Source organism: Macaca mulatta, chromosome 6 (genome assembly GCF_049350105.2).
Source record: "Macaca mulatta isolate MMU2019108-1 chromosome 6, T2T-MMU8v2.0, whole genome shotgun sequence".
NCBI lineage: Eukaryota > Metazoa > Chordata > Mammalia > Primates > Cercopithecidae > Macaca > Macaca mulatta.
In genome coordinates this window covers 150,847,273-150,872,498 of record NC_133411.1, presented here as the reverse complement: position 1 = coordinate 150,872,498, position 25,226 = coordinate 150,847,273, and the positions used below count along the sequence as shown (strand labels likewise).

At 45.4% G+C, this 25,226-nt stretch overlaps 1 protein-coding gene across 6 annotated transcripts; it reads left to right on the top strand.

Annotated features, from left to right (window-relative positions):
• The first annotated feature begins 1,588 nt into the window (after window positions 1–1,588).
• On the top strand, window positions 1,589–24,579 carry GNPDA1 (glucosamine-6-phosphate deaminase 1). 6 transcript variants are annotated; one of them, XM_015140841.3, is made up of 7 exons: window positions 1,589–1,621; window positions 2,574–2,703; window positions 6,936–7,037; window positions 8,491–8,673; window positions 9,675–9,859; window positions 11,552–11,726; window positions 23,863–24,579. In XM_015140841.3, the coding sequence occupies exons 2-7, from the start codon at window positions 2,580–2,582 to the stop codon at window positions 23,970–23,972; spliced, it is 879 nt and encodes a 292-aa protein (XP_014996327.1). In that variant the 5' UTR covers window positions 1,589–1,621; window positions 2,574–2,579; the 3' UTR covers window positions 23,973–24,579.
• Window positions 24,580–25,226: the final 647 nt, after the last annotated feature.

Here is a 25,226-nt window from a genome sequence, read left to right as displayed (position 1 = left end):
CAAGCCATTCACAGGCTCTCAGGATTTGGAAAATAAAAAACAAACAAACAAAAATAACACTGAGGCAAAAAGCAAGTCCCCCATAGTGTAAAGGTATCAGCTCCAACATCTCTGGTCTCATCAGGGCCTCACCAGGTGAAGCCTACTCCTAGCAACCTGGTCTGGAGCTGCAGCTGGGCCCAAGGGCTGGGTGAGCGCCTGGGGCTGTCCACAGTGAGCAGATTCAGCAGAATTGCAGATCGTGGCCACCCGGCTGACTGAGGAAGGCCCTGTCACCTGTCATGAAGCCAGAATTCCTTTGGCCTTTTGCTGCGGGAGGAAAATTAGGTTGATTCAGGAGATCTCGCCACTGCTCCCTAGCACTGACCAAAGTCCGGGATGTCGGACTGTGAGGTCATATATCACAAGTCTCTGTACTCCTTTGAGCCCCAGTTTCCATATCAATAAAATGGCGGTAATCATATCTGACGATTGGGCAGGATTCTATGAAATAATGGGCACAAAGCTCTTGCAAAACCCTATGTAATGGAAGATGTTACTGAGGACCAGCACTCAAGTCCTTCCTCCAGCCTCTGCATGGAAAGTTCCCAAGTGTCCCTAGAAGTCTCGAACACTCTAATGTTGAGTGGAAAGAATACGATGGATCTCTTGTTCTGATATAGAAGCGTCCCAAATTCAGTCATACCAGCTGGGAGGCAGTGCCCGCTAGCGGTAAAAAGCATGGATTTGGGATTTGGACAGATTCCCCTGAATTGAAGTCTTAGGCAAACCACTGGTGCCTCTGGCCAAGTTAACTTTTCTCTCCAAGCGTCAGTTTCTCCACTCGTTAAAAAGTAATGGCAAACCTACTACTGGAGCTTAATAAGGATTAAGTGAAATAATGCAGGTCAAATATCTGACCCTTGATATATATAAGCCTCATGTGTATGTGTTCCCATTTATGTAAAATAACAGTGTAAGCATATTCATAGAAAGCAATTCAGAATGTACTCTAAGCAATGGTTATCTTGGTGTGGGGAGTTGGGGAAACCAAGGGCCTGCCTTTTTCTCTATTATATAATGCTGCAAAGTTTGATCTTTAAAAAAGGACTTTAAAAAGTCCAATTGTATTTTAAACAACAAAAGTTTTAATACCTGGGTAAATAAATGCCATCTAAACAAATAAAGAAACTGAAGACAGAGCCAGGCCCAACCCTAGGAGACTGAGGCAGCGATTCTGCTTTGCCTGCCCCCAGCTCAACCTCTGCACTAAAAACCCCGGCCCCAGCCCCAAGTTCCAGAGGGCTGTATTCCTGGGGGCGACCCGGCACGCCTCAAGTCTCCCTCCTCTTGCACAAAAAAAAAAAAAAAAAAACCAAAAAAAACACCAGGCTCGAATCCCCGCCTCTCAAGGGAAAGTGTGTTTTTTACGGTCTGTTCCAGGGCCTGCCGGAGCCACCGGCCGAGGTGAGACTGTGAGTGGCCGGAATCCCTCCGCCGAGAGAGTCAGTCCCAGTAGCTGCGGCCCCGCTGAGTCAGCCCAGCGGGCGGCGCACGCTGCGCCGCGTGACCCGCAGCCACGTGACCCGCGCCGGGCCGGGCCGCCGGCGCAGTAGCTGCAGCCGCCGCGGGAGGCGTACGCGTAAGTGGGGAGAAGGGCTGGCGGGCACCTTCCTCGCGGGCCGAAGCGCGGAGCGCTGCCCCAGCCCTACGGCACCCGGGGTCGGGACCCCGGGGAGCCGCTCTCACACATTTTCCAGCCGGGATCGGAGGGTCGATGGGGTGGTAATCGGGGTGGGGGACACGCTGTACCCCACCGACGACCGCGCGGGCCACCTTCGCCTCTTGCTTTCCCACTCCCACTAACCGCAGTGCTGGGGGAGCAAAACGTCCTCCTTCTGGAGCGATTACCTTTTACCTTTTGTGCTTTGGGGGAAACTGAGGACCCAGAGGGGTTCGCAAAGCAAGGCGGGCCAGTAGGAACACCCCTCCGCTAGTCCCTCAGCACACAGCTCCCCAGGCAGAGCTCATTGCCCCACCTGCTCTAGTGGCCCAGCATGATCCTATGACCCCTCTACTTCTTGAGGAAGAGTCTTGGGGTAGAGGGCGGGGAGTGTGGAGAGTATCCCGCTCCCGTGGGGGCAGGGATGAGGGAGGCGGGGCTGAGCAGAGCATCTATCCGGATGGTAACAGCCAACATAGTAAATACTAAGTGGTTTACACGCATTCTCTCATTTCGTATTACCCGTCGTGAAGTCTGTGAAGTAGGTACTATTGTCCCAATTTTTATAAAGGAGGAAACGGCTCAGAGAGAACTTAGGTCCTTCGACCGAGGTCCTTTAGTTGGTAAGTGAAGGAGCTGAGATTAGAACCCAGATCTGCCCCCAGTAGCGCCTCCTAGTGGACTGTGGGTGGTGGAGGCGACTGGCCCAACCTCTTAGCTCCTCTGTGAATAGAAAGGCCTTTTTCCTGGCTCAGACAGCTTGGGAAGGGGGGATTGTTGCTGGGTAAGAGAGGCTTCTCCCACCACCTCCATCTCTTTCTCTGCCCCTTACCATTGATTCCTTTCTGTCATCCCCTCTCCCCCACTGCAGGACAAGATGAAACTCATCATCCTGGACCACTATTCTCAGGCCAGCGAGTGGGCGGCTAAATACATCAGGAACCGCATCATCCAGTTTAACCCAGGGCCAGAAAAGTACTTCACCCTGGGGCTCCCCACTGGTGCGTTCTTGGATGGAGAGGGTGCCGTGGATAGGAGTGGAGAGAGTAGGCAACAGGGGCCAGGTACACGGGCTCACTCAGCCAAGGGACTTCACGGGGGCTCTGGGGTACTGGTGCTGAGAGAGTACCTTCCTGCCCCTTCCACATACAAAGGACCCAGCTTCCCTTATGGGTTGGTTTAGTGCTGCCTGTTCCTGCAGAATCCTGGAGCAGAAGGGATATTGGTTAGGTAGGAAGAACTTGATTTTTAGGCTACATCCTAAGTCAGCCTTGTCCACCAGGGTTTCTTAACAGAATTAAGTCCTGATACCCTAAGGCATTCATTTTATGTAATGAATTAATTTCTCTTCTCTATATCTAGAGGGGTACTAGCTAAGTACCATCCTTGGGAGAATTGAGAAGGTAGTCACTTAGGTAATTTTCTGTAAGGCTTAATTAAACACAGGACCTAAGTAAAAAACAGTCCTAATTTCTTTTGGAAAAAATCAAAATGTTGCTTTTTCAGAAAGATATTTTGACCCCAGCTCCTCAAGACAAATGTCCTGATTATTTCTTTCAGAGATGGGTGGGTTTGCCCTAGTGGCCGTTCCTGACCCATCCATTAGAGTGTGTATGTGTGTGTGGTGTGTGTCGGGGGGGTTCTTCAAGCTTTTTCTTTTTCTTTTTTGTCTTCCTTGCAGTCCAAACTTTTTCTGTAAAAGGCCAGTAGTAAATATTTTAGACTTCACTAGCCATATAGTCTCTGTTGCAACAACCTCACCCTTCTGTTGTTTGAAAGCAGCTATTATTAGCCTGGCACAGTGGCGCTCACCTGTAGTCCCAGCTACTTGGGAGGCTGAGGTAGGTGGATCGCTTAAGCCAGTAGATTGAGGCTGCAGTGAGCCAAGATTGTGTCACTGTACTCCAGCCTGGGTGACAGAGTGAGACCCTGTCTCAAAAAAAGAGAAGACAATATATAAGTGAATGAGTATGGTTGTAGGCCAATAAAACTTTATGGACACTGAAGTTTGAACTTATATAATTTTCACATGTCACAAAATGTTGTTATTCTTTAATTTAAAAAAACTATTTAAAAATGTAAAAACCAGTCCAGGCACAGTGGCTCACATTTGTAATTTCAGCACTTTGGGAGGCTGAGGTGGGCAGATTGCTGGAGCCCAGGAGTTTGAGATTCGCCTGGGGAACATGGCAAAACCCCATCTCTACAAAAAAATACAAAAATTAGCTAGGCATGGTGGCACATGCCTATAGTCCCAGCTGAGGCTGCGGTGTGAGGTGTGAGGATTGCTTGGGCCTGGTCGAGGCTGCAGTGAACCATGATTGTGCAATTGCACTCCAGCCTGGGCGACAGCAAGATTCTGTCTCAGAAAAGAAAAGAAAACCATTCTTAACTCATGAGCTGTATAAAAACAGGCTGCAGTGCTGGGCGTGGTGGCTCATGCCTGTAATCCCAGCACTTTGGGAGGCTGAGGTGGGTGGATCATTTGAAGTCAGGAATTCGAGACGAGCCTGGCCAACATGGTGAAACCCCACCTCTACTAAAAATACAAAAATTAGCTGGGCATGGTGGCAGGCACTATAATCCCAGCTACTCAGGAGGCTGAGGCAGGAGAATCAGTTAAACCCAGGAGACAGAGGTTACAGTGAGCTGAGATCGTGCCACTGCACAGGCCAGATTTGGCCTGTGGACCAAAGTTTGCTGAGCTCTGCAGTAGAGGTTTGTGGGAGTAGTATCCACCTGTGCCTGTGAAACCACCAATGTCTCAGGCCCTCTGGAGGCTGTGCTAACATCCTGTCTCCTAACTGTGGAGAGAAACAACCTCTCTATGGGTCAGAGTCTGGTCTTCTGAAACCATTCCCTCATTCCCATCATTGCAGAGTCAGATCCAAACTCTTCAGTGGCATTAAGGCCCTCCAAAACCTAGCCTCTCCCTGCCTGTCCTTCTTGAACCAACAGGACAGCATTTCCACACGGGTTCCTTGGAACATTCCTTCTGTTAGATGTAGCACCTGTCAGGGTTCTGAGTGGAAACCGCAGAAACCAACTCCAGCTAAATTAAGCAGAAAAGGAGTTTATTGGCTAGATACTGGGAAGTTCAGAGAATTCATGGGAAGGCTAGAAGTTTGGAAAATGGCAGGAGAGAGGAAGCTATGTGGCTCAGGCATAGCTAAGGCCTTGTCACACGGACCAGCTGATTATTTTGCGTGAGTTGTGGGGAGCTGCCATTCACCCAGCAGGTATTTATTGAGTGCCCTCTGTGTGCAAAGCTGTTCTAGCCTCTAAGAATACAGCAGTGAACAAAAAGGATATAAACTTCTGCCTTCTGAGGCTTAAATTATAATGGGAGAGACAGATAATAAACAATTAGCAAAATATAGAGTATGTTAGATGGTGATAAGAGGAAAGGAGAAACATGAAGCAGGAAAGGATAGGGAGTGTGTTGGCAGGGGTGGGGCTGTGCAGTGTTGGATATGGTGGCAGGGAGGGTCTCATAGCCGGGGGCCAGGTTCTGTGGAGCCTTAGAAGGACTGGTGTTGCTGAGGGTGAAATGAGAAGCTAATGGTGGGTTTTGAAAAGAATGGTGACATGATGTAATCTCGGTAGTTTTTTTTTTTCCTTTCATTTTTTTAGTTTGCAAAATTTGAAATATTCAGAAAAGTTAAAAAAAAAACAGGTCAATACCATTCACCTAAATTCACCAATTGTTACCATTTTGCCACATTTGCTTTAACCTTTCTCTGGCTCTTGTTCTGTATCTACACACACACAAGTTTTTTTTCTGAACCATGTGAAAGTAAGTTCCAGACATCCTGACACTTCTCTCTAAATCCTTCAGCACATATCTCCTGAGAATAAGGACATTCTCCTACACAACTATGATACCATCATACCTAAGAAAATGAAAAATCACGCCATCATCTCATATGCAAACTATGTTCACAATTTTTTCTCAGTTGTCCACATTTATCTTTTATAGGTTGGTTTTTTAAAAATCCAGTGTTCAGTCAGGGTTCATGCATCTTTAGTCTTTTAATATACAGTGTTCTCCTACCTTTTATTATGTGTGTGTTTTTATGACATTGACTTTTTTGTTTTTTTTCAAGATGGAGTCTGGCTCTGTTGGCCAGGCTGGAGTGCAGTGGTGCGATCTCGGCCCACTGCAACCTCTGCCTCCCAAGTTCAAGTGATTCTTGTGCCTCAACCTCCTGAGCTTACAGGCACATGCCACCGTGCCCAGCTAATTTTTGTATTTTTAGTAGAGACGGGGTTTCACCATGTTGTCCAGACTGGTCTTGAACTCCTGACCTCAAGTGATCCACCTGCCTTGGCCTCCTAAAGTGTTGGGGTTACAGGCGTGAGCCACCACGCCCGGCCATGACATTGACTTTTTTTTTTTTTTTTTGAGACGGAGTCTCGCTCAGTCACCCAGGCTGGAGTGCAGTGGTCGGATCTCGGCTCACTGCAAGCTCCGCCTCCCGGGTTCACGCCATTCTCCTGCCTCAGCCTCCCGAGTAGCTGGGACTACAGGCGCCCACCACCTCGCCCGGCTAGATTTTTTGTATTTTTTAGTAGAGACGGGGTTTCACCGTGTTAGCCAGGATGGTCTCGATCTCCTGACCTTGTGATCCGCCCGTCCCGGCCTCCCAAAGTGCTGGGATTACAGGCTTGAGCCACCGCGCCCGGTGACATTGACTTTTTAATGAGACTCAACTAGGGCTTCGCTGCTCCTCAGGGAAGTCTTCCTTGAACCCTGAAGCACTGGGTGAGCTTGTACTTTACCCCATCACAACTGATGTTCCTGCTTTGTGTTCTGCTCCTAAACAGTTGAGTTATTTTAGAGTAGCTACTGTGCCTTGCTCCCCTGTGTCCTTATCACATGGCCCTGTGTCTTGCACATAGTACTTGTTCAGGGATTATCATGTCAATAATTAAGTCTGATGTTCACTCAGGTACTAATCAGAGTGATTTCAGTCATCAGTGTGCTGGATACTGGGGATTCAGCAGTGATCAAGGCAGACACAGTCCTGCCCTCCTGGAGCTTAAAGTCTAGTGGCAAAATAGGCATTAAACAAACAATTAATGGATGGATGGCAGTTAGGATTGGAGTACTGGCTAGGACTTCAGATCTGACAGGTTCTCCCTGTGAGCAGCCCAGACTCATTCCTGTATACCCTCTGGGCTTCCAGACTTGGGGTGCAAGGGGTGTTCATGGCTGTGGCCACTCTTTCAGGGAGTACCCCACTTGGCTGCTACAAGAAGCTGATTGAATACTATAAGAATGGGGACCTGTCCTTTAAATATGTGAAGACCTTCAACATGGATGAGTACGTGGGTGAGTCTCTCTTTCAAGGTTCTTTCCTGATTCTAGGAGACTGATGCTCCTCCTCTCATTGGCCCAGCCCTGGAGAGGAATCAGGGAGCCAGTGACATTTGATGATAGGCTCAATTATCAATATTTACCTCTTGGTTTACTCAGCTCTAAAATGGGGCTAGTAAAGCTGACCTCACAGGTTGTAAGCATTAAATGATATCATAAAAGATGTGGAAGTTTCTTACACATAACAAATACTTAATACATATTAGAGTATCTCCTTCTCCTGCCTGCTCCCCAACTCCATGCCATTTCTTTCTGGAACAAATGATTGCAAGTGGGATCCTGGCTGGGGCGTTTCCCCTAGGATCTGGATCTGTGCTTCCTCTCCTGTGTGTGGCCTCCAGCTCCCCTTTCTGCCAGGTACACTTGGAGGGGACCCGAGATTGGTGTCCTTCCTGCTGCTGAAAGGCTATACCTTAGTCTTCTATCACCTCCCCTTCACCCAGTCCTTTTGTAATAGCTTCATTTTAAACATCCTTTTTAAAAGAAAAAAATTGTGGTAAAATACATGTAACATGACATTTACCATCTTAACCACCTTTCTATGTATAGTTCAGTAGTGTTAAGTGCGTTCACATTGTTGTGCAACCAATTTCTAGAACTCTTTTCATCTTGTAAGACCCAGGCTCTATACCCGTAAAACAGTAACTTCTCGTTTCCCCCTTCACCAGCCGCGGAAACCACCATTTTACTGTCTGTTTCTATGAATTTGACTACTCTAGAATCAAACTAGAGCATATAACTGGAATCATAAAGTATTTGTCTTTTTGACTGGCTTCTTTCACCTAGCATAAAGTCCACAAGGTTCATCCATTGTTGTAGCGTGTGTCAAAATTTCCTTCCTTTTTAAGGCTGATTTTACATACTCTTAATGCTTAACATTAAACATTATTATTTTTTTTTCCTGGCTGAAAAAAAAAGTTGATTTGGGGAAGCCTTGAGATAGTTCCCTCTAACCACCTGGTGTTCAAGCTGGAATGTATTCAGGCTGAGTGGGGTAGAACTGGGAGTGGATGGTGGGGTGAGAGGCACAGGGTGAGGGGTGTGCTTGCTTGCTTTCTAAGATGAGTGCAGCCCTACCCCAGGGGGCCAGAGTGTCTCCAGCCTCTAACTTAATGGTCATTGCCTTATGAAAAGCAGATTAGAATGTGGGGATTTCCCAGGCCCTTGGTGTGTAGTTACTCTGGCCCAGCTCTGTGGCCACAGATGGTGGTGCTGGGTGGGTGGACACTTACGGATACTGGCTCAGTCTGTCCCGAGTGGCTAGGGGTCAGAGGGCTGGTGCCTAAGGCTCCCAGATGGGCAGACCCCTGGGAGTGTCTCTGTAGGTCAGCTTGGTGTCCTGGCATCCTTCTTAGGAGGGAGGCTTTGGCTTGGCCTAGGCATGACTGAGTGCCCCATGGCCCCACAGGCCTTCCTCGAGACCACCCAGAAAGTTACCACTCCTTCATGTGGAACAACTTCTTCAAGCACATTGACATCCACCCAGAAAACACCCACATTCTGGATGGGAATGCAGTCGACCTACAGGCAGAATGTGATGCCTTTGAAGAGAAGATCAAAGCTGCAGGTGGGATCGAGCTATTTGTTGGAGGTAAGCTTGACACTCTGCAGCACACAATCCAGGGCCAGACCCGTGGGAAGGAGGACAAGACACCACGCCTATCTCCAGACAGCTTCCTCTGGGCGTGCTAGTGACCGCACAGACAGGCAGGAGAAATGGGCTCTGCCTGGCTCTGTTACTCAGGAACTGTGTTATCTTGGGGATCTCTTTGTGCAGTTTGATGCCTTGTCTATAAACTGAGAGGTCTGGGTTTGGACTCTGAGGTTCTGTCTACTCCCCAGTCTTAAGGATTTATGGATCAGTCCTGGAACTTATCTAAACATTTAACATCATGGACTCCTGTAGTTCCAAAAGTCTCCACACAGCCCCTATAGATAGCCAGTTGAACCCCAGAGAAGTTAGGTGACTCACTGAAGGTCCGCAGGTGGGAGCAGGTGTCTGCTTCTTGGATTTGTGCTCGGGTCCTCTGGGCTGCCCTTTTGTGTGTCCATCTGTCGCCACCTCTGGAGTTACCCATGAGGGGTAACATTGAATTGCCTTTTATTGCTCTAGAGATCACTGTTCTGTACTTAAAGGTGGGGAGGAGGTAGGAAGCTCTCATCCTCTGAGATTTTAGAACCTTGGCAGCCCCTTCCAGGTTCTCTGGGTGTTTTGTTCACTGCACCTCTATCCCAGCAGCAGGACCCTCTAACTACAGGCGGAAGAGACAGAGAAGGTCCACTTTCCTGACAATCTGGGGAGGCAGAAGCTGTTTGGAGTGCTTCTTCCTCAGTTTTTTGGGGGTGATAGCAAGTTAACAATGTGTGTGCCTTAGACAGAAATGGTGGGGAGGGTCTCCTCTGAGACAGTATGTCAAAGAGAAATAAATGGTAGGGAGGGGGACAGAGTACCTGCTCAGGGCTGCAAATGAGAAAGGTGACACAGCTTTCAATGATTTTTTTTCAGACCCTAGTTAGGGAAGGAGAAATTGTCCATTCTTGAAATCTTGGATCCCTGGGACTCACAAAGCTGCGTGGGCTCTCTCCCTGTAGGCATCGGCCCTGATGGACACATTGCCTTCAACGAGCCAGGCTCCAGTCTGGTGTCCAGGACCCGTGTGAAGACACTGGCCATGGACACCATCCTGGCCAATGCTAGGTTCTTCGATGGAGAACTCACCAAGGTGCCCACCATGGCCTTGACGGTGGGGGTGGGCACTGTCATGGATGCTAGAGAGGTGAGGATGCAAGGGCCCCACCAGCTTTGCGCTGGGTGGACTTGTCTTTCTCTTATTAATCTTAACTATACTTGTACCACCTACATTCTTATTAAAGATGAACACATGATAAATAAAGCTAAAATCCCTGCTGACCCTGTTACTCACTGTTCCTCTTGCCTCTTTGGAAGACATCATTATTCCCAGTGTGAGGTGAATCCCTTGAGCATGTTTTTGGTGCCTTTGGCTGACTGCCTGGGACAGCAGGCTCTCTGGCCTCGGGCCCCTTTCATGCTTTTCACAGGCAGAGAGGAGGCCAGCATCACTAATGTTGGAATATGAATTTTGTACCTGACCAGGTATGGAGAGAGGGGCTCCCTTGTTCCTTGTAGTTGGCAGAGGTCACTGTTTGGACACCAAGGATGCTTGTGCTTCTAGCCCCGTGCTCAGAGATTAATAAATGTGGTGAAGTGTGATTAAAATATAAGTGTTTTAAACTGAATTTAGCTTTTCCCCTAAAAAATTGACTATCATTTGAATTTGAATTTTTTGTGGTTCCAATTTCCTTATTTTCATTAGAACTTTAGAAGCGTTTTCTCTTCCTTTCTGATGTGCATTCAGTGGGAAGCAGCTATAGACATGTTAGATTTACATTTCTTTGCCCAAGCCAATAGACAAGCATCTAAATCAGTGAAAAATTCCCTGTTTAAAGTGAACTTTTGTGATATGAGTGACAGCGCCCAGATTTCTGTTGGGTAATCTTCAATCAGTATGTGGGGTGGGGGTGTTTACTCGCTGTTTTTAGTCTTGCAGCTTAAACCTGTTTTTATCATGAGGGCATCTTGATCTGGGAAAGGACCTGGGACTGGAAATCAGGAGATTATCTTTTCTAAAAAGAGTTCTGGGTTGCTGAGGGGTCCGGAATAAATAGTCACATTCCCTCTCTGCTTCTGTGTTCTAATCTTTTAAGAAAGGAACAGTACATCTTGTTCACAACTCTGTGGCACATGTGAATTAAAATGAAAGGAAATCTATAGAACTGAGTTATTTTTTTTCTCTTTTCCTGCCCTTGAATAGAGCTGATTTCTTTAAGATCACTTACATTCTTGATATCTTAACTGTTAAGTGGAGACTGTGCCTTTGTTTTATTATATATTAACAAAAACCATCACCCCAGGTCACATTAGTTCATAGGTTTAATGCTATGAACTGAAAGTGACCAGATAATGGAGCAGCCTTCCTGGGATTCAGCCTTAGAGGTCCCACAGATAACTCCTACCATTGCCTGCAAAGCATCCTTGCTGGTGGTGCAGGTTAGGAGCCCTCTTTCACAAACTGTGCTTGTGGAGAGTCACCAAGCTGACGGGATAGCGGGCCTGGGCATGGCATATCTGTTTACAGGGCACTTTCATAGGCATCATCAAAGATACCTGGAGGCACTGTCACGTGGTGGTCAAGAACATGAACTTTAGGGTCATAAATGACCCTGGGCAAGTTACTTAACCCCCCAGGCTCTGTTTTCTTATCATATAACATGGGGATAATGATGCCACCTGCCTTGGGTTATTTGTGTGATAAAGCACAAGGAGCACTGAGCAAAAGTATGTTGCATGGTAACCACTTACAATGTGATATGAAAAACAATCATCCTTACAACTGTTTAGGGTGTCTGGAATGCTCCCCTCTATCACGGACTTGTTTTCTGATCCCCAGGTGATGATCCTCATCACAGGTGCTCACAAGGCATTCGCTCTGTACAAGGCCATCGAGGAGGGAGTGAACCACATGTGGACCGTGTCTGCCTTCCAGCAGCATCCCCGCACCGTGTTTGTGTGTGATGAGGATGCCACCTTGGAGCTGAAAGTGAAGACTGTCAAGTATTTCAAAGGTGAGGGAGGTGTGGGTCCAGGAACAGGTGGTCAAGCTCAGGGTGTACCGGGAGTTAGTAGTAGATCCAGCTTTCATCCTCTAGTCGTTTTACTTGACAACTGTAATCTTAAGAAATATCAAACCCAACTGCATCACACTACACTGTCATTTATTTTCCACCTGTGACTGCAAAGATCCATTTCTGGAGATATGTTTGCTCTGAGAAGGAGGAAAGAAAATGCCGAGTATGGTCCAAGGACTATGTGATGACCTCACAGTGCCATTGAGCCTCAGGTTTTCTCTTTTCAAATCTTAAACAGCCATTCCCCTCTAGGTGAGACACTGAATTATCAGGAGGATCTTCATTTCTTTTACTTTTTTTTTTTTTTTTTTGAGACAGTGTCTCACTCTGTCACTCAGGCTGGAGTGCAGTGGTATGATCTCGGCTCACTGCAACCTCCACCTCCCGGGCTTAAGTGATTCTGCTTGACTCAACCTCCCAAGTAGCTGGAATTACAGGTGCCCGCCACTATACCCGGCTAATTTTTGTATTTTTAGTAGAGACGGGGTTTCGCCATGTTGCCCAGGCTTGTCTTAACTCCTGACCTCAGGGGATCCACCCATCTTGGCCTCCCAAAGTGCTAGGATTACAGGCATGAGAGCCGCCATGCCCGGCTCTTCTTTTACTTTAAAAGGATGCACACTGCTTTAGGCAAACGTGAAAATCCTCCTTTACTCAAGCAGGTCAATTAGGAATTTGTTCTTTGCTGAAAAGACTAACCTTTAAATAGCCAACTCCCATAGTGATTGAATTTATAAAAGTTCCATGAATATAGTACTCACTGTGAATAACTCTTCCTGTACTTAGGGTGTTTATCATTTGGGGATCATAGAGAAAAGAGAGAAGAGTCAGCTGTAAGACAAAATTTGAGAGCTCCTGGATGTTATGATTGATAATCAAGGAACTCTTGCCACTGCCTGAATTAACTACTTTTTAATTTTTTGTAGGTTTAATGCTTGTTCATAACAAGTTGGTGGACCCCTTGTACAGTATCAAAGAGAAAGAAACTGAGAAAAGCCAAACTTCTAAGAAACCATACAGCGATTAGCCTGTGCTGGGACCTAGTGTCAAGTACCCATAGGGAAAGGCAGGTCTTTCTGGAAATTGTCTTTAGAAGAAAGAATTGTATTTCTTTAATCTAGTATGGGTACTCCAGATAAGTGGGTAAACTTATTGTTCTTGGCCATGAGGCTGGGAGCCTAGTCATGGAGTTTAGCTATAGGGAGAATGATTTGTTTGTAACTTAATCAGAAAAAAAATCTCTGCAAAATGTACTCCATCATTTTGATGTCTGCCAAACCCAGGTTGGGAGTTTTAAACTTTTTGTTCTGCTTCAGCCACGGTTCACATGTACAACACACTCCCATCAGGAATTTCTCTCCTTACATGCACTGATTTTCAAGTGGGAGGGAATTAGGGGCTTGTGTATATTGGATGCCACCTCTTTGAAGAGTCTTGAGAGTCCTTCTTGCACAGGCCTGCCCCTTGGTTGAGAACCATTGTTCCAGGTTAAGGCACAAACTCTCAATATCTAAAGTGCAAGGAAGCAGGCTCTTTGGTCAGTAACAAGTGCAGTGGAAAGAAAACATCCCTTCCTTCCTTCTTCCAGTTGTTTTCCAGTTTCACAGCTTTTCTCTGAACTGGGAGAACCTGGGGGTGGATTTGGGTGGGTGGGGTCAAAGAGGCGGCTTCTACTGATAAACCCAGAGCCTCAAGGGGCCCAGCCATGTCAAACTTCTCTCCCTCAGGGACTCTGCAGCATCAAAAGGAGGAAGGTGGAAGCCATTTTCCCCCCAGAGCCCTGTGTTTTTGTGAAAGGCCTCACTGTGGCTCCTCTGTTTTACATACTCATTAGTAAGTAGGAGGTCCACTGGGGCAACAGACACTGCCACAATTTCAGTGTTGTGTTCAGCCAAGAGGACGGTCTGGGCAGGCAGCTTAAGTGTGAGTTTAGTCACAGCTCCTGAGTGTCCCGCTCTCCTGCTTCCCTAGGAGGTGAGTGCCAGGAAAACACACCAAATGTTTCTAGTATTGTTTCCCCACTTAAAATAGTCCTGCTTAGATTCACATGGTGTGGTCTGATGTTCTGAGAACATCAGGAAATACAACCCTTTTGCCCATTTATCCTTCTCCCCGGATCCCAAGGTGGTCTGTTGCTCTGGCTTCCTTTCATTGTCTTAGGCCTTCATGGAGTGGATGCTGCCTCCTCCTGGCTGTTTTTGTGCCTGTTTGAAGCTACTGCTGTCTCTATTTCTGGGAAAGACCTTTAAGAGTCTGGCTCAGGCCTAAGGGCTATGTTTGGTACCAGTGTTTTGTCTTTAGCTTTTCTATGTGATTGTGCTGTCATTCTGTTTTAAGCTCATGGATCAATGGATTTGTTTACAATGTGATATTTTCTATTAAATCCAGTATTTTCAAATAACATGTCATTTGTGGATTTGAGCCCTCAATTTTAGAAGACTCAGCTATTTATATATTTTAGAAAGAGCTGGTAAGCAAAGCGTCACACTCAGTCCTCACAAGAACTTGCAGGAAGGTCACAAGCAAAGCAACCATCTATTGATCTCTTCTTCGATCATCAGAGTGAAAAATAAGAGATTTTATGAAAATGGAGCACCTATAGGAAAAAGGGTAGGAATGAACAGATGAGCAATAAATTGTCATGTTCTGGCTGTACCTGAGATCCAAATGAGGATACAGCTGTTATAAAGATTAAGGCAGATTTGTGATGAGGGATATTATTGCAAGGTACGGAAAAAAATATATATATATTTTTTAAGTTAATATAATGGAATAGCTTATTAGGTTAATATAGCCAATTAAGGAGGTAGATGTAGAAGTTAAAAGAAGGGTTTAATTTTTTTTAACAAAATTTTGAGGCTGGGTACAGTGGCTCATGCCTGTAATCCCAGTGCTTTGCCAAAGCAGGAGGATCACCTGAGATCAGGAGTTCAAAACCAGCCTGGGCAACATAACAAGACCCTGTCTCTACGAAATTTTTAAAAATTAGCCAAGCATGGTGGTGCATGCCTGTGGTCCCAGCCACTCAGGAGGCTGAGACGAGAGGGTTGGTTGAGCCCAGGAGTTCAAGACTGCTGTGAACTATAATCGCATCACTGTACCCCAACTCTGGACAACAGAACAAGACCCCATCTCAAAAACAATTTCTTGAGATATAAATCCAATGATTTCTATGATTATGATTGTGTACTTCCTTACCACAAGTGTTTTTTTTGTTTTTTTTTTCCAAGAGACAAAGTCTCACCCTGTCCCCCAGGCTGGAGTGCAGTGGTGCGATCTCAGCTCACTGCAGCCTCTGCTTCCTGGGTTCAAGTGATTCTCCTGCCTCAAATTCTCCAGTAGCTGGGATTACAGGCATGTACCACCACACCCACCCCACCTAATTTTTGTATTTTTAGTAGAGATGGGGTTTCGCCATGTTGGCCAGGCTGGTCTTGAATTCGTGGCCTTAAATGATCTGCCTGCCTCAGCCTCCTAAAGTGCTGGGTTTACAGGCGTGAGCCGCCGCGCCCAGCACCACAATCCATTTCTATCATTCCCAAAAGCTCCCTACTCCTAACCCCAGCCCCAGGCAACTACTGGTCTGCTTTATGTCTATAGATTTACCTTTTCTGGTCATTTAATATAAATGGAATCATGTGACATGACATCTTTTGTGTCTGCCTTTTTTCACTAAGTATAACATTTTTCAGGTTCATATAACACATAGCAGTAGTCCATTCCTTTTTATTGCTGTATAGTATTCCATTTTGTGGACATACATTTTGTTTATCCAGTCAAGAAGGGTTTAAATTTTAAGTATGTTATTAACTACAGTAAATTAACTACATTAACTAAATTACATTAAAATGAGACAGAAAAAGGACTAGGTGATGACAGCTAAACTGGAGATAGCTGTACGAACCTGGGACCTTAGAAAGATCTGATGTCTTTCCCAAGTCTGTGTTTTCCTGGTGGCTCAACAGCAGTGTCCTGCTACAACCAGCGCTTATGCGATCAAGTGGGATGTACACCCCTGGGTCATCTTGGGCCTCTAATATCAGGCTCCTTGTGCAGGAGCTAATTATGTTTGGGGGTAGGGATCAGAGTGGGCCTGGAATATCTTGTTACTGGAAATAAGGGTGCTTTCAAAAATGTCTGTGGCTGGCCCAGCGCAGTGGCTCACGCCTGTAATCCTAGCACTTTGGGAGGCTGAGGTGGGTGGATCACCTGAGGTCAGGAGTTTAAGACCAGCCTAGCCAACATGGTGAAACCCCATCCCTACTAAAAATATAAAAAATTAGCCAGGTGCAGTGGCGTGCACCTGTAATCCCAGCTACTGGGGAGGCTGAGGCAGGAGAATTGCTTGAACCCAGGAGGCGGGGGTTGTGGTGAGCCAAGATCATGCCACTACACTCCAGCCTGGGCTACAGAGCAAGACTTCGTCTCCAAAAACAAAAACCAAAAAAAAGTCTGGGGATGAAATAAAACAAAACAAAAATGTCTGAGGCAGTTCTGAGAGGACAAAACAGCCAGTTAATGGGTTCCCACTGAGCAGGTTTTCACAATTTGATCAAAAAGGAAATACTAAATACAGCTGACTGGAACACGCTGAATTTGTAAAACAGCAAGTTTGATAAGAAAGGGAAAATGTAATATTAAGTGCACACAGAGTTGTATTTCAGGAAGAGTAGACAGAATGTATTTAAAGTTTTATTACATTTAGTAAAAAGTGGCAGTGTTGACATCAATGGTTGCTGCCTGTCTTCTATTAGTCTGTTTATAAAGTAGAAAACACAAAAGCCTGGCTCACTATTGCCCCTATGGCCTACTCTTCTAGTCTTTCTGTCCTTCAGGCCTCACCTCGAATGTCATTTATCAGATAACTCTTCCCTGACCCTCCAATATAAAGCTGCAATCCCCAAGTTCCTATCCTTGCCGTGCGCTATTTTCTCAGAACCTTTACACTGGACATGTATTTTGTTTCCCACTAAATGTAAACTCCATGAAGGTAGATGTTAAATACTGCTTTATTCTGCCCCTATAGCAGTGCCTTGATATCTAGAAGGCACTGGTACTTGTTGAACCATAAGCCTGATAGTTGTCCCCAAGAGTAGTGATCATACATAACAACCAGGGGAAATCATGGCCTATTATATAATGGATTAGCCAACTGGCCTACTGAGGAGATCTAACTTGGCAAATTTGATGCTTCTTTCCTGGGAACCAAAATCGTTACTGTGATGAGATGCTAGTGAAACACGTCCATTTCCAGTAAGACACAGTGTAACGATTTTGAGTTATGCAATAATGGGCAGGTAAAACAGAATATAGCACTTTGGACCTCAGGGGCGCCATTACCACCAGCTGGCAGTCATACTATATTAATAATCACACTAGTCCATTTAGTATCTTCAAAGACTAAATCATAAGGTCCCAAACGTCTAACCCCTCTACCTCAGCTTTCCTCTCAGCTGATGACCTTGAAAACAGAAGCAATCAGAAAAGAATGTCCACGAGTTCCCACCATCACACACTCACACGTCAGCCCTGCTCTCACACTCTGCTGTCTTCCTGTTACCTGCTCCTTGGCCGAGCTCTCTGCTTGCACACCAGATCCCATCCTCTCTTGCCTCCTTGAGGACATTGCTCTGGCAACACTCCCATCTCTCACCTACAGCATCAAATTATCCTCTCCTAGACCACTCCTATGGCATTCAAAACAAGACTTAAAAACAAAACTCTAAGGCCGGGCGCGGTGGCTCACGCCTGTAATCCCTGCACTTTGGGAGGCCGAGGCGGGCGGATCACGAGGTCAGTAGATCGAGACCATCCTGGCTAACACGGTGAAACCCCGTCTCTACTAAAAATACAAAAAAAAAATTAGCCGGGCGCGGTGGCGGGCGCGGTGGCGGGCGCCTGTAGTCCCAGCTACTCCGGAGGCTGAGGCAGGAGAATGGCGCGAACCCGGGAGGCGGAGCTTGCAGTGAGCCGAGATGGTGCCACTGCACTCCAGCCTGGGCGACAGAGTGAAGACTCCGCCTCAAAAAAAAAAAAAAAAAAAAAAAACAAAACTCTACCTCATTTGCCCCCTCAGATACATCATTTCTCTGATCTTGTTTAGAGCAAAGTTTCTAGAGTTACTCATACTCTGACTTTAATCTCTCTCTCTTCTATTCTCTCTTCTTCTGGTATGGTAGTCGCCCCTTCATCCACAGGGCATATGTTCCAAGACTCCCAGTGAATGCCTGAAACCGTGGATAGTACTGAACCTGATGTATAGTTTTTTTGTTTTTTTTTTGATACACATATACCTATGATAAAGCTTAATCTATAAACTAGGCACAGTAAGAGATTTATAAAAATAGAATTATAATAATACACTGTAGTAAGTTATGTGAGCATTGTCTCTCTCCCTCTGTCTCAAAATCTTATTGTACTGCAGTTACCTAGTTTTGGACTACAGTTGACCATAGAAAGTGAAACTGTGGATATGGGAGAACTACCGTATTCCCATTATGCATAGCTACACTTTACTTTTTTTTTTTTGAGACAAGTTCTCACTCTGTTGCCCAGGCTGGAGTGCAGTGGCATGATCTCAGCTCACTGCAATCTCCACCTCCCAGGCTCAAGCGATCCTCCCACCTCAGCCTCCTGAGTAGCTGGGATTACAGGTGTGCACCACCATGCTTGGCTAATTTTTGTATTTTTTTTTTTTTTAAGAGACTGGGTTTTGCCATGTTGCCCAGGCTGGTCTCAAACTCCTGGCCTCAAGCAATCGCCTGCCTCAGCCTCCCAAAGTGCTGGGATTACAAGTGTAAGTCACTGCATCCAACCTACACTTTTAAAAATTATCCCACAGTTCTTGGATATTCTGCTATTTAAAAAATTTTTCCATTCCTTTTTGGAATCTTTCCATTTCAATTTGGGAAGTTACTATTGATATATCTTCAAGCTCACTGATTCTTTCTGGCTGTGTTCAGTCTTATGAGCCCATCAAAGGCATTCATCTCTGCTTCAATGTTTTATTTCTAGCATTTGTGTGTTTTTTTTCTTTTTTTGAGACAGAGTTTTGCTCTTGTTGCCAAGGCTGGAGTGCAATGGCAGGATCTTGGCTCACAGCAACCTGCGCCTCCCGGGTTCAAGCTATTCTCCTGCCTCAGCCTCTCGAGTAGCAGGGATTACAGGCACACACCACCACGCCAGGCTAATTTTGTATTTTTAGTAAAGACAGGGTCTCTCCATGTTGGTCAGGCTGGTCTTGAACCCCCGACCTCAGGTGATCCTCCCACTTCAGCCTCCTAAAGTGTTGGGATTATGGGCGTGAGCCACCGCGCCTGGCCTTTTTTTTTTTTTTTAGCATTTCTTTTTGATTCTAAGTTTCCATCTCTTGCTTATACTACCTGACTATTCTTGCATGTTGTTCACTTAGTCTATTAGAAATCTGGCACATTAATCAGTTATTTTAAATTCCCAGTCTGATAACTCCCAAATCTCTGACATATCTGAGTCTGGCTCGATGCTTGCTTTGTCTCTTTTTTCCCTTTTAGCATACTTTGTACTTTTTTACTGAAGCCAGACATGATGTATTAGGTAACAAGAACTTAGGTAAAGTGAGTTGTATGTTTATCTGGCTAACAGGCTGCGTCTGATGTTCACCGTAGGTGCTAGAGGCTCCAATTTTCCTCAGTATCCTTGTTTGTCTCCCTGTTGTCTTTGGGTTTCCCTAGAAATTCCTTCTTAAAATACAGTCTGTGTCTTGCAGCTCTCTCAGTTGTAATCCACCGTTATCCTGGAGCCCTACTGATGGTATCGTATTGGTGAGGAGATGCACTGCATATTCTTATGATAAAATCTTTTTTTTTTTTTTTTGTTAGTGGAGCCTTGTTTTTTCCTCCTCTTATGTGAGACAGGAAGGCTAGAGGAGGGTTGAGCCATCCAATTGCCCTTCTCCTAAGCTAGAGAAGGCTCCTGCAAGTAGTTTTCCCTGAGAAAACTCTTCTCTGCCATGGAGAACAGAAGATCTGGGTCTGCTTTCTTCCTGGATATATTTCGAAAGGATTACTTTCTCCCTTCCCGTGTCCAAAGCACAAGGGAATTTTCCTGCCATCTTTACAGGAGAACCTAGTGGGTCTCCTTGAGGTAAAACCCACCAAAGTGTGGGGTCCCCTTAGACAAGCTCCTGGTTTTGAACTCTCAAACTAGTCCACACTTAGCCCACAGCAATTTGTTTAAATCTCAATTACTGGCTCCAACAGCTTCTGCCTTAGGTGAGCCGATCTCTATTTTCCTGCCTGTTTTTGCGGTGGTTTGCCCTGTGACCTCAATTCTCTGCAGATATAAGAAAAGCTGTTGATTATCGGTTTGCTCAACCTTTTTCTTATTATGAGGACACCCCATTCTTTCTCAAACACACTCTAGATTTGCAACTGCCCTCCACTGAAATAGCATTTGTCAGAGTCCCCAAGGACCTCAACACTGACTGCTTCAATTGTTACAGCTCACATTACTTGACGTTTTTGCCGCATATGACACAGTTGATTACTCCTTCCCCCAAACTTGACTTGGCTTCCAAGACACCACACACAGCTGGTTTTCTTACCTTACTGGCCACTGTCTGTCTTTGCTGGTCCTTCCTCATCTCCTTGACTTCTTAGCATCTGGAGTGACCCAAGACTCAGTCCTTGAACCTTTCCCTACATATAACTCCCTCCCTTGGTAATCTCATCTAGTCTCGTGGCTTTAAATGCCATTTACATGTTGACTCCCATAATTCTATCTCTACCCTGAGTTGCTCCCTTGAACTCCAGACTAGAATATCCAACTGCCTGTTTATCATTTCCCCTGGGATAACTACCAGGCATCTCAAACTTACCTGTCCACAACCAAATTCCTGACCTTCAGTCACAGACCTGTGCTACCTACAGATTTCTCATCTCAACTGCTCAGACAAAAATACCTAGAAATGAACCCCGATGCCTTACTTTCTCACATTATATAGCCAGTCTGTCAACAAATCCTATTAATTTTACCTTCAGGCAAGTACAGAATCTAACCAGTTCTCAAGATTCTAACTTCTGGCACACTGGTACAAGCCACCTGCACTTCTCACCTGAGCTACTGCAAATGGCCTCCCAACTGGTCTTTTTCCACCTTTGCTCACCATTCCCCTAAAACACATGCCAGACCCTATCACTCCTCTGCTCAATGGCCCCCACTCAGAGTGGCAGCCAAAGTTCACACAAGGCTCATATAGTCTACAGGACCACCTATTCACATCCCATCCCTCACTCTTGCTGGGTCTGCCTCAGCCCTCACTGGCTACCACACAGTTCCTGGAGCCCTCTTACATGCTCATAGCCCAAGGGCTTTGCCCTTGCTGTCTCTGCCTGGAATTCTCTTCTCCCAGGTGTCCAGAAGGTTCAATCCCACACTGCCGAGACTTTGTTCAAATGTTATCTTGATGGAGTCCTCTCTACTCTTTAAGATTACAACATTGCCCTGCCTCCCCTAATTCCCTATTTCTTCTCCCCAGCTTCTATGGTATTTTTCTTCTTTTAGACAAATATCTTGCTTTGTCATTTAGGCTGGAATGCAGTGGTGTGATGAAGGCTCACTGCAGCCTTGACCTCAGCTCAAGAAATCCTCCTGCCTCAGCCTCCTGAATGTCAGCTGGGACTACAGGCACATACCACTGCACCCAGCTAATTTTTAGGTTTGTTTGTTTTTTTCTTTTTAAGAGAGACGGGGTTTTTCTATGTTGCCCAGACTGGTCTCAAACTCCTGGCTTCAAGTGATCCTCTCACCTTAGCCTCAAAGCACTGGGATTACAGGTGGGAGCCACTGCACACAGCCCCATGCTACTTATCTTCTGATGAACCAGATACTTTATTTAGTGTCTCTTTCCTTCCACTAGAATCTAAATTCCAAATGGGCAGGGAGATTATATCTGTTTTATTTACTGCTACATTCTCACCACTTTGAAAAAGAGTAAGGCCCATTGCAGGGTATTCCATCAGTATTTGTTAAATAAGTGAGTTATTCCAGGAAATACTAGAGGCTGCACAAAGTAGAATGGTACTGAGGGTAAGACACACAATCGCTTTTAAAATTTTCATGTATTTATGTTGTATTCGTGTGAGTTTAGTTGTTCTTCCTTTTTTGATTTGTTTTTATAATGAAGGGAAAAAAAGAGATTCAAGCAAGGGAAAAAAGTGACTATCCCAGCACTTTGGGAGGCCAAGACAGGCGGATCACGAGGTCAGGAGATCGAGACCATCCTGACTAACACGGTGAAACTCCGTCTCTACTAAAAAATACAAAACTAGCCGGGCGAGGTGGCGGGCACCTGTAGTCCCAGCTACACCAGAGGCTGAGGCAGGAGAATGGTGTGAACCTGGGAGGCGGAGCTTGCAGTGAGTGGAGATCGCGCCACCGCACTCCAGCCTGGGCGACAGAGCGAGACTCCGTCTCAAGTGACTGTGTTGACTTTGTACTTAGCGACTTCAGCATCAAATCTCCCTAAGTTTCCAACGTACACAATCTTCTCCAAAGCATCCACTGGCTCGGAGAAATGTGGGAGTCCTTGGAGTGGTAAATCTTCAGACAACCTGAGAAACTGTACGGTCTAAACGATGAGTGGTGAAAGTTGATTATTACCATAAGCATTTGTTAAGAATACCCCTAAAGCTCCCATAGCCAGATTTCTGACCACACTCAGTCTGGCCTGATTTTTTTTAGTTAAGCTAAGGTCTGGGGAGCAGGCTGACTACTCTTACCAGCATCAGAGGGCACCATGGTGTTACAATTCCTTGGTCCTACTTAGGAGCTTCATATACAACTTAATTTCCCTACTTTGGTGGCTGAAGGTTAAGTGCCACTATCAGGAGTGACACTCTGCTATGTAACAATGGCATAAGATGTCAACTGTGGTTCATGTACACTTTGGAGTATTTAAAAATTTCTGGTAATACTGCTGTTCCTGCCTTGATAGTATTGTTAAATACCATTCTGTCTACTAAAGTATAAAACAGACTATAATTAAATATAATGAGGAAAATTTAAATACCAGAAATTAAATCTACTTCTGTAACAAAACAACATACTCTATACCTGTCTTAACTAGTGACTATATTTTTATAACATGGGCACTGCTGCCACCTGCTGGTGATGCTTATGGCAAAGTTAATACTAGGTGGGAGATCCAAACTCCAGTCAAAATTCTGAAATTCCCTTTCAAAGCAGACAGCCACTTGAACAACTTTATTATTATCTCCTCTAATTAACTCTCATTACTCTTGACAGAAAAAAAAATACTAAGTATATTAAGAGATTACTAATGTAAATTAGAACTGTCTACTACTAAAAATATGACTGGGCAAATGACTTTGGGCTGGGCACGGTGGCTCACACCTGTAATCCTAGCACTTTGGGAGGCTTAAGTGGGTGGATCACTTGAAGTCAGGAGTTCAAAACCAGCCTGGCCAACATGGTGAAACCCCATCTCTACTAAAAATAAAAATATAAAAAAATTTTAAAAAATTAGCCGGGTTGCCGGGCGCGGTGGCTCACGCCTGTAATCCCAGCACTTTGGGAGGCCGAGATGGGCGGATCACGAGGTCAGGAGATCGAGACCATCCTGGCTAACATGGTGAAACCCCGTCTCTACTAAAAAATACAAAAAACTAGCCGGGTGAGGTGGCGGGCGCCTGTAGTCCCAGCTACTCGGGAGGTTGAGGCAGGAGAATGGCGTAAACCCGGGAGGCGGAGCTTGCAGTGAGCTGAGATCCGGCCACTGCACTCCAGCCTGGGCCACAGAGCGAGACTCCGTCTCAAAAAAAAAAAAAAAAAAAAATTAGCCGGGTTTGGTCGTGGGCACCTGTAATCCCAGCTGCTTGAGAGGCTGAGGCAGGAGAATCACTTGAACCCAGGAGGCGGAGGTTGCAGTGAGCCGAGATTGCGCCACTGCACTCCAGCCTGGTGACAGCAAGACTCCGTCTCAAAAATAAAAAATAAAAAAAAAAATAGACTGCTGACACCACAAATCTGTCTGGGAATATGGCTTCTGATTCTGAGCCTTTCTTACCTTCACCAGCTCCTCCACAAGTCAACAGGAAGGGATGCATCTACGCAACAAACTTTGGGATGCAGCCAAGATGGCAGGCTAATTCTCACACCAGTGCACAGTCTAATGGGTCCAGCTGACTTCCTGACTTGATCAACTTGCCCAGTGTTTAATGATGTTTTTCAAGAAGCTGAGCAGGAAAATTACCAGAATAGGGGAACAGCCTAAAACTGCATACACAGCACTGAAGCATCCTGAGAAGTAACTGATTTAAAGCTACAAAAGACCTCAGTCAAAAAGAAATCACTGATTTGCTGAGCCTGCTAGGATTAGGAAATGTGTCTTCAAAAAGTTTTTTGGCTCCTGCCCAGTCCAGATGTACCAAGGTATAATTAATGTTTATATAACAATAAAAACAGATGAGACAACAGTGACAGCTGAGAGGGGTCTAAGGAGACATGACTACTAAATGTAATAACGTGGTGTCCTAGAAGGGATCCTGGAACAGAAAAAGGACATCAGATAAAACTAAGAAAATCTGAATAAAGTATGAACTCTACTTAATAATATCAATACTTCATTATTGATATTAATATCAATATCAATTATTGCTTCATTAATATGATGTGTGCTACACTAATATATTAATAAGGAAAACAGAGTGAGAGGTACATAGGAACACTGTACAATCTTGGCAATTTTTTCTGTCAATCTATATTCTAAAATAAAAAGTTTCTTTTTAAAAAATGGATGGTCTGTTAATAGGGTGGCTAAAAAAATAAAAATTTAATAGAAAAATGGATGAAACAAGATGCATCTCAATTGACAAAGGCAGGCCCTTAAGTTAGTTTGATCACAAGCTTAAAATGTCACAGAGCTTCTATTGTGATTTTTAAAAAAAAAGTTATGGCCAGGCACGGTGGTTCACGCCTGTAACCCCAGCACTTTGGGAGGCCGAGGTGGGTGGATCATTAGGTCAGGAGTTGAAGACCAGCCTGGCCAACATGGTGAAACCCCATCTCTACTAAAAATACAAAAAAAATAGTGGGGCATGGTGGCGCACGCCTGTAGTCCCAGCTACTTGGGAGGCTGAGGCAGGAGAATCACTTGAACCTGGGAGGTGGAGGTAGAGGTGAGCTGAGATCGTGACACTGCACTCCAGCCTGGGCAACAGAATGAGACTCCATCTCAAATAAATAAATAAATAAATAAATAAGTTATTTGATAGCTTATTTTCGTTTATCAGCTCTAGACCCAAACCTTTTATATAAAAATGAAGAGACACTGACTATTCAAACTCCCCAAAAAACACCCAGGAGGCCAGGCACTGTGGCTCATGCCTGTAATCCCAACACTTTGGAAGGCTGAGGCAGGAGGATCACTTGAGCTCAGGA

Coding starts and splice junctions, on each gene's coding strand:
- GNPDA1 (XM_015140841.3), top strand. CDS start 2,580: ATGAAACTCATCATCCTGGACCACTATTCTCAGGCCAGCGAGTGGGCG. Junction 8,674..9,674: donor GATCGAGCTATTTGTTGGAG/GTAAGCTTGACA, acceptor CTCTCCCTGTAG/GCATCGGCCCTGATGGACAC. Junction 11,727..23,862: donor GACTGTCAAGTATTTCAAAG/GTGAGGGAGGTG, acceptor TACCTTCACCAG/CTCCTCCACAAGTCAACAGG.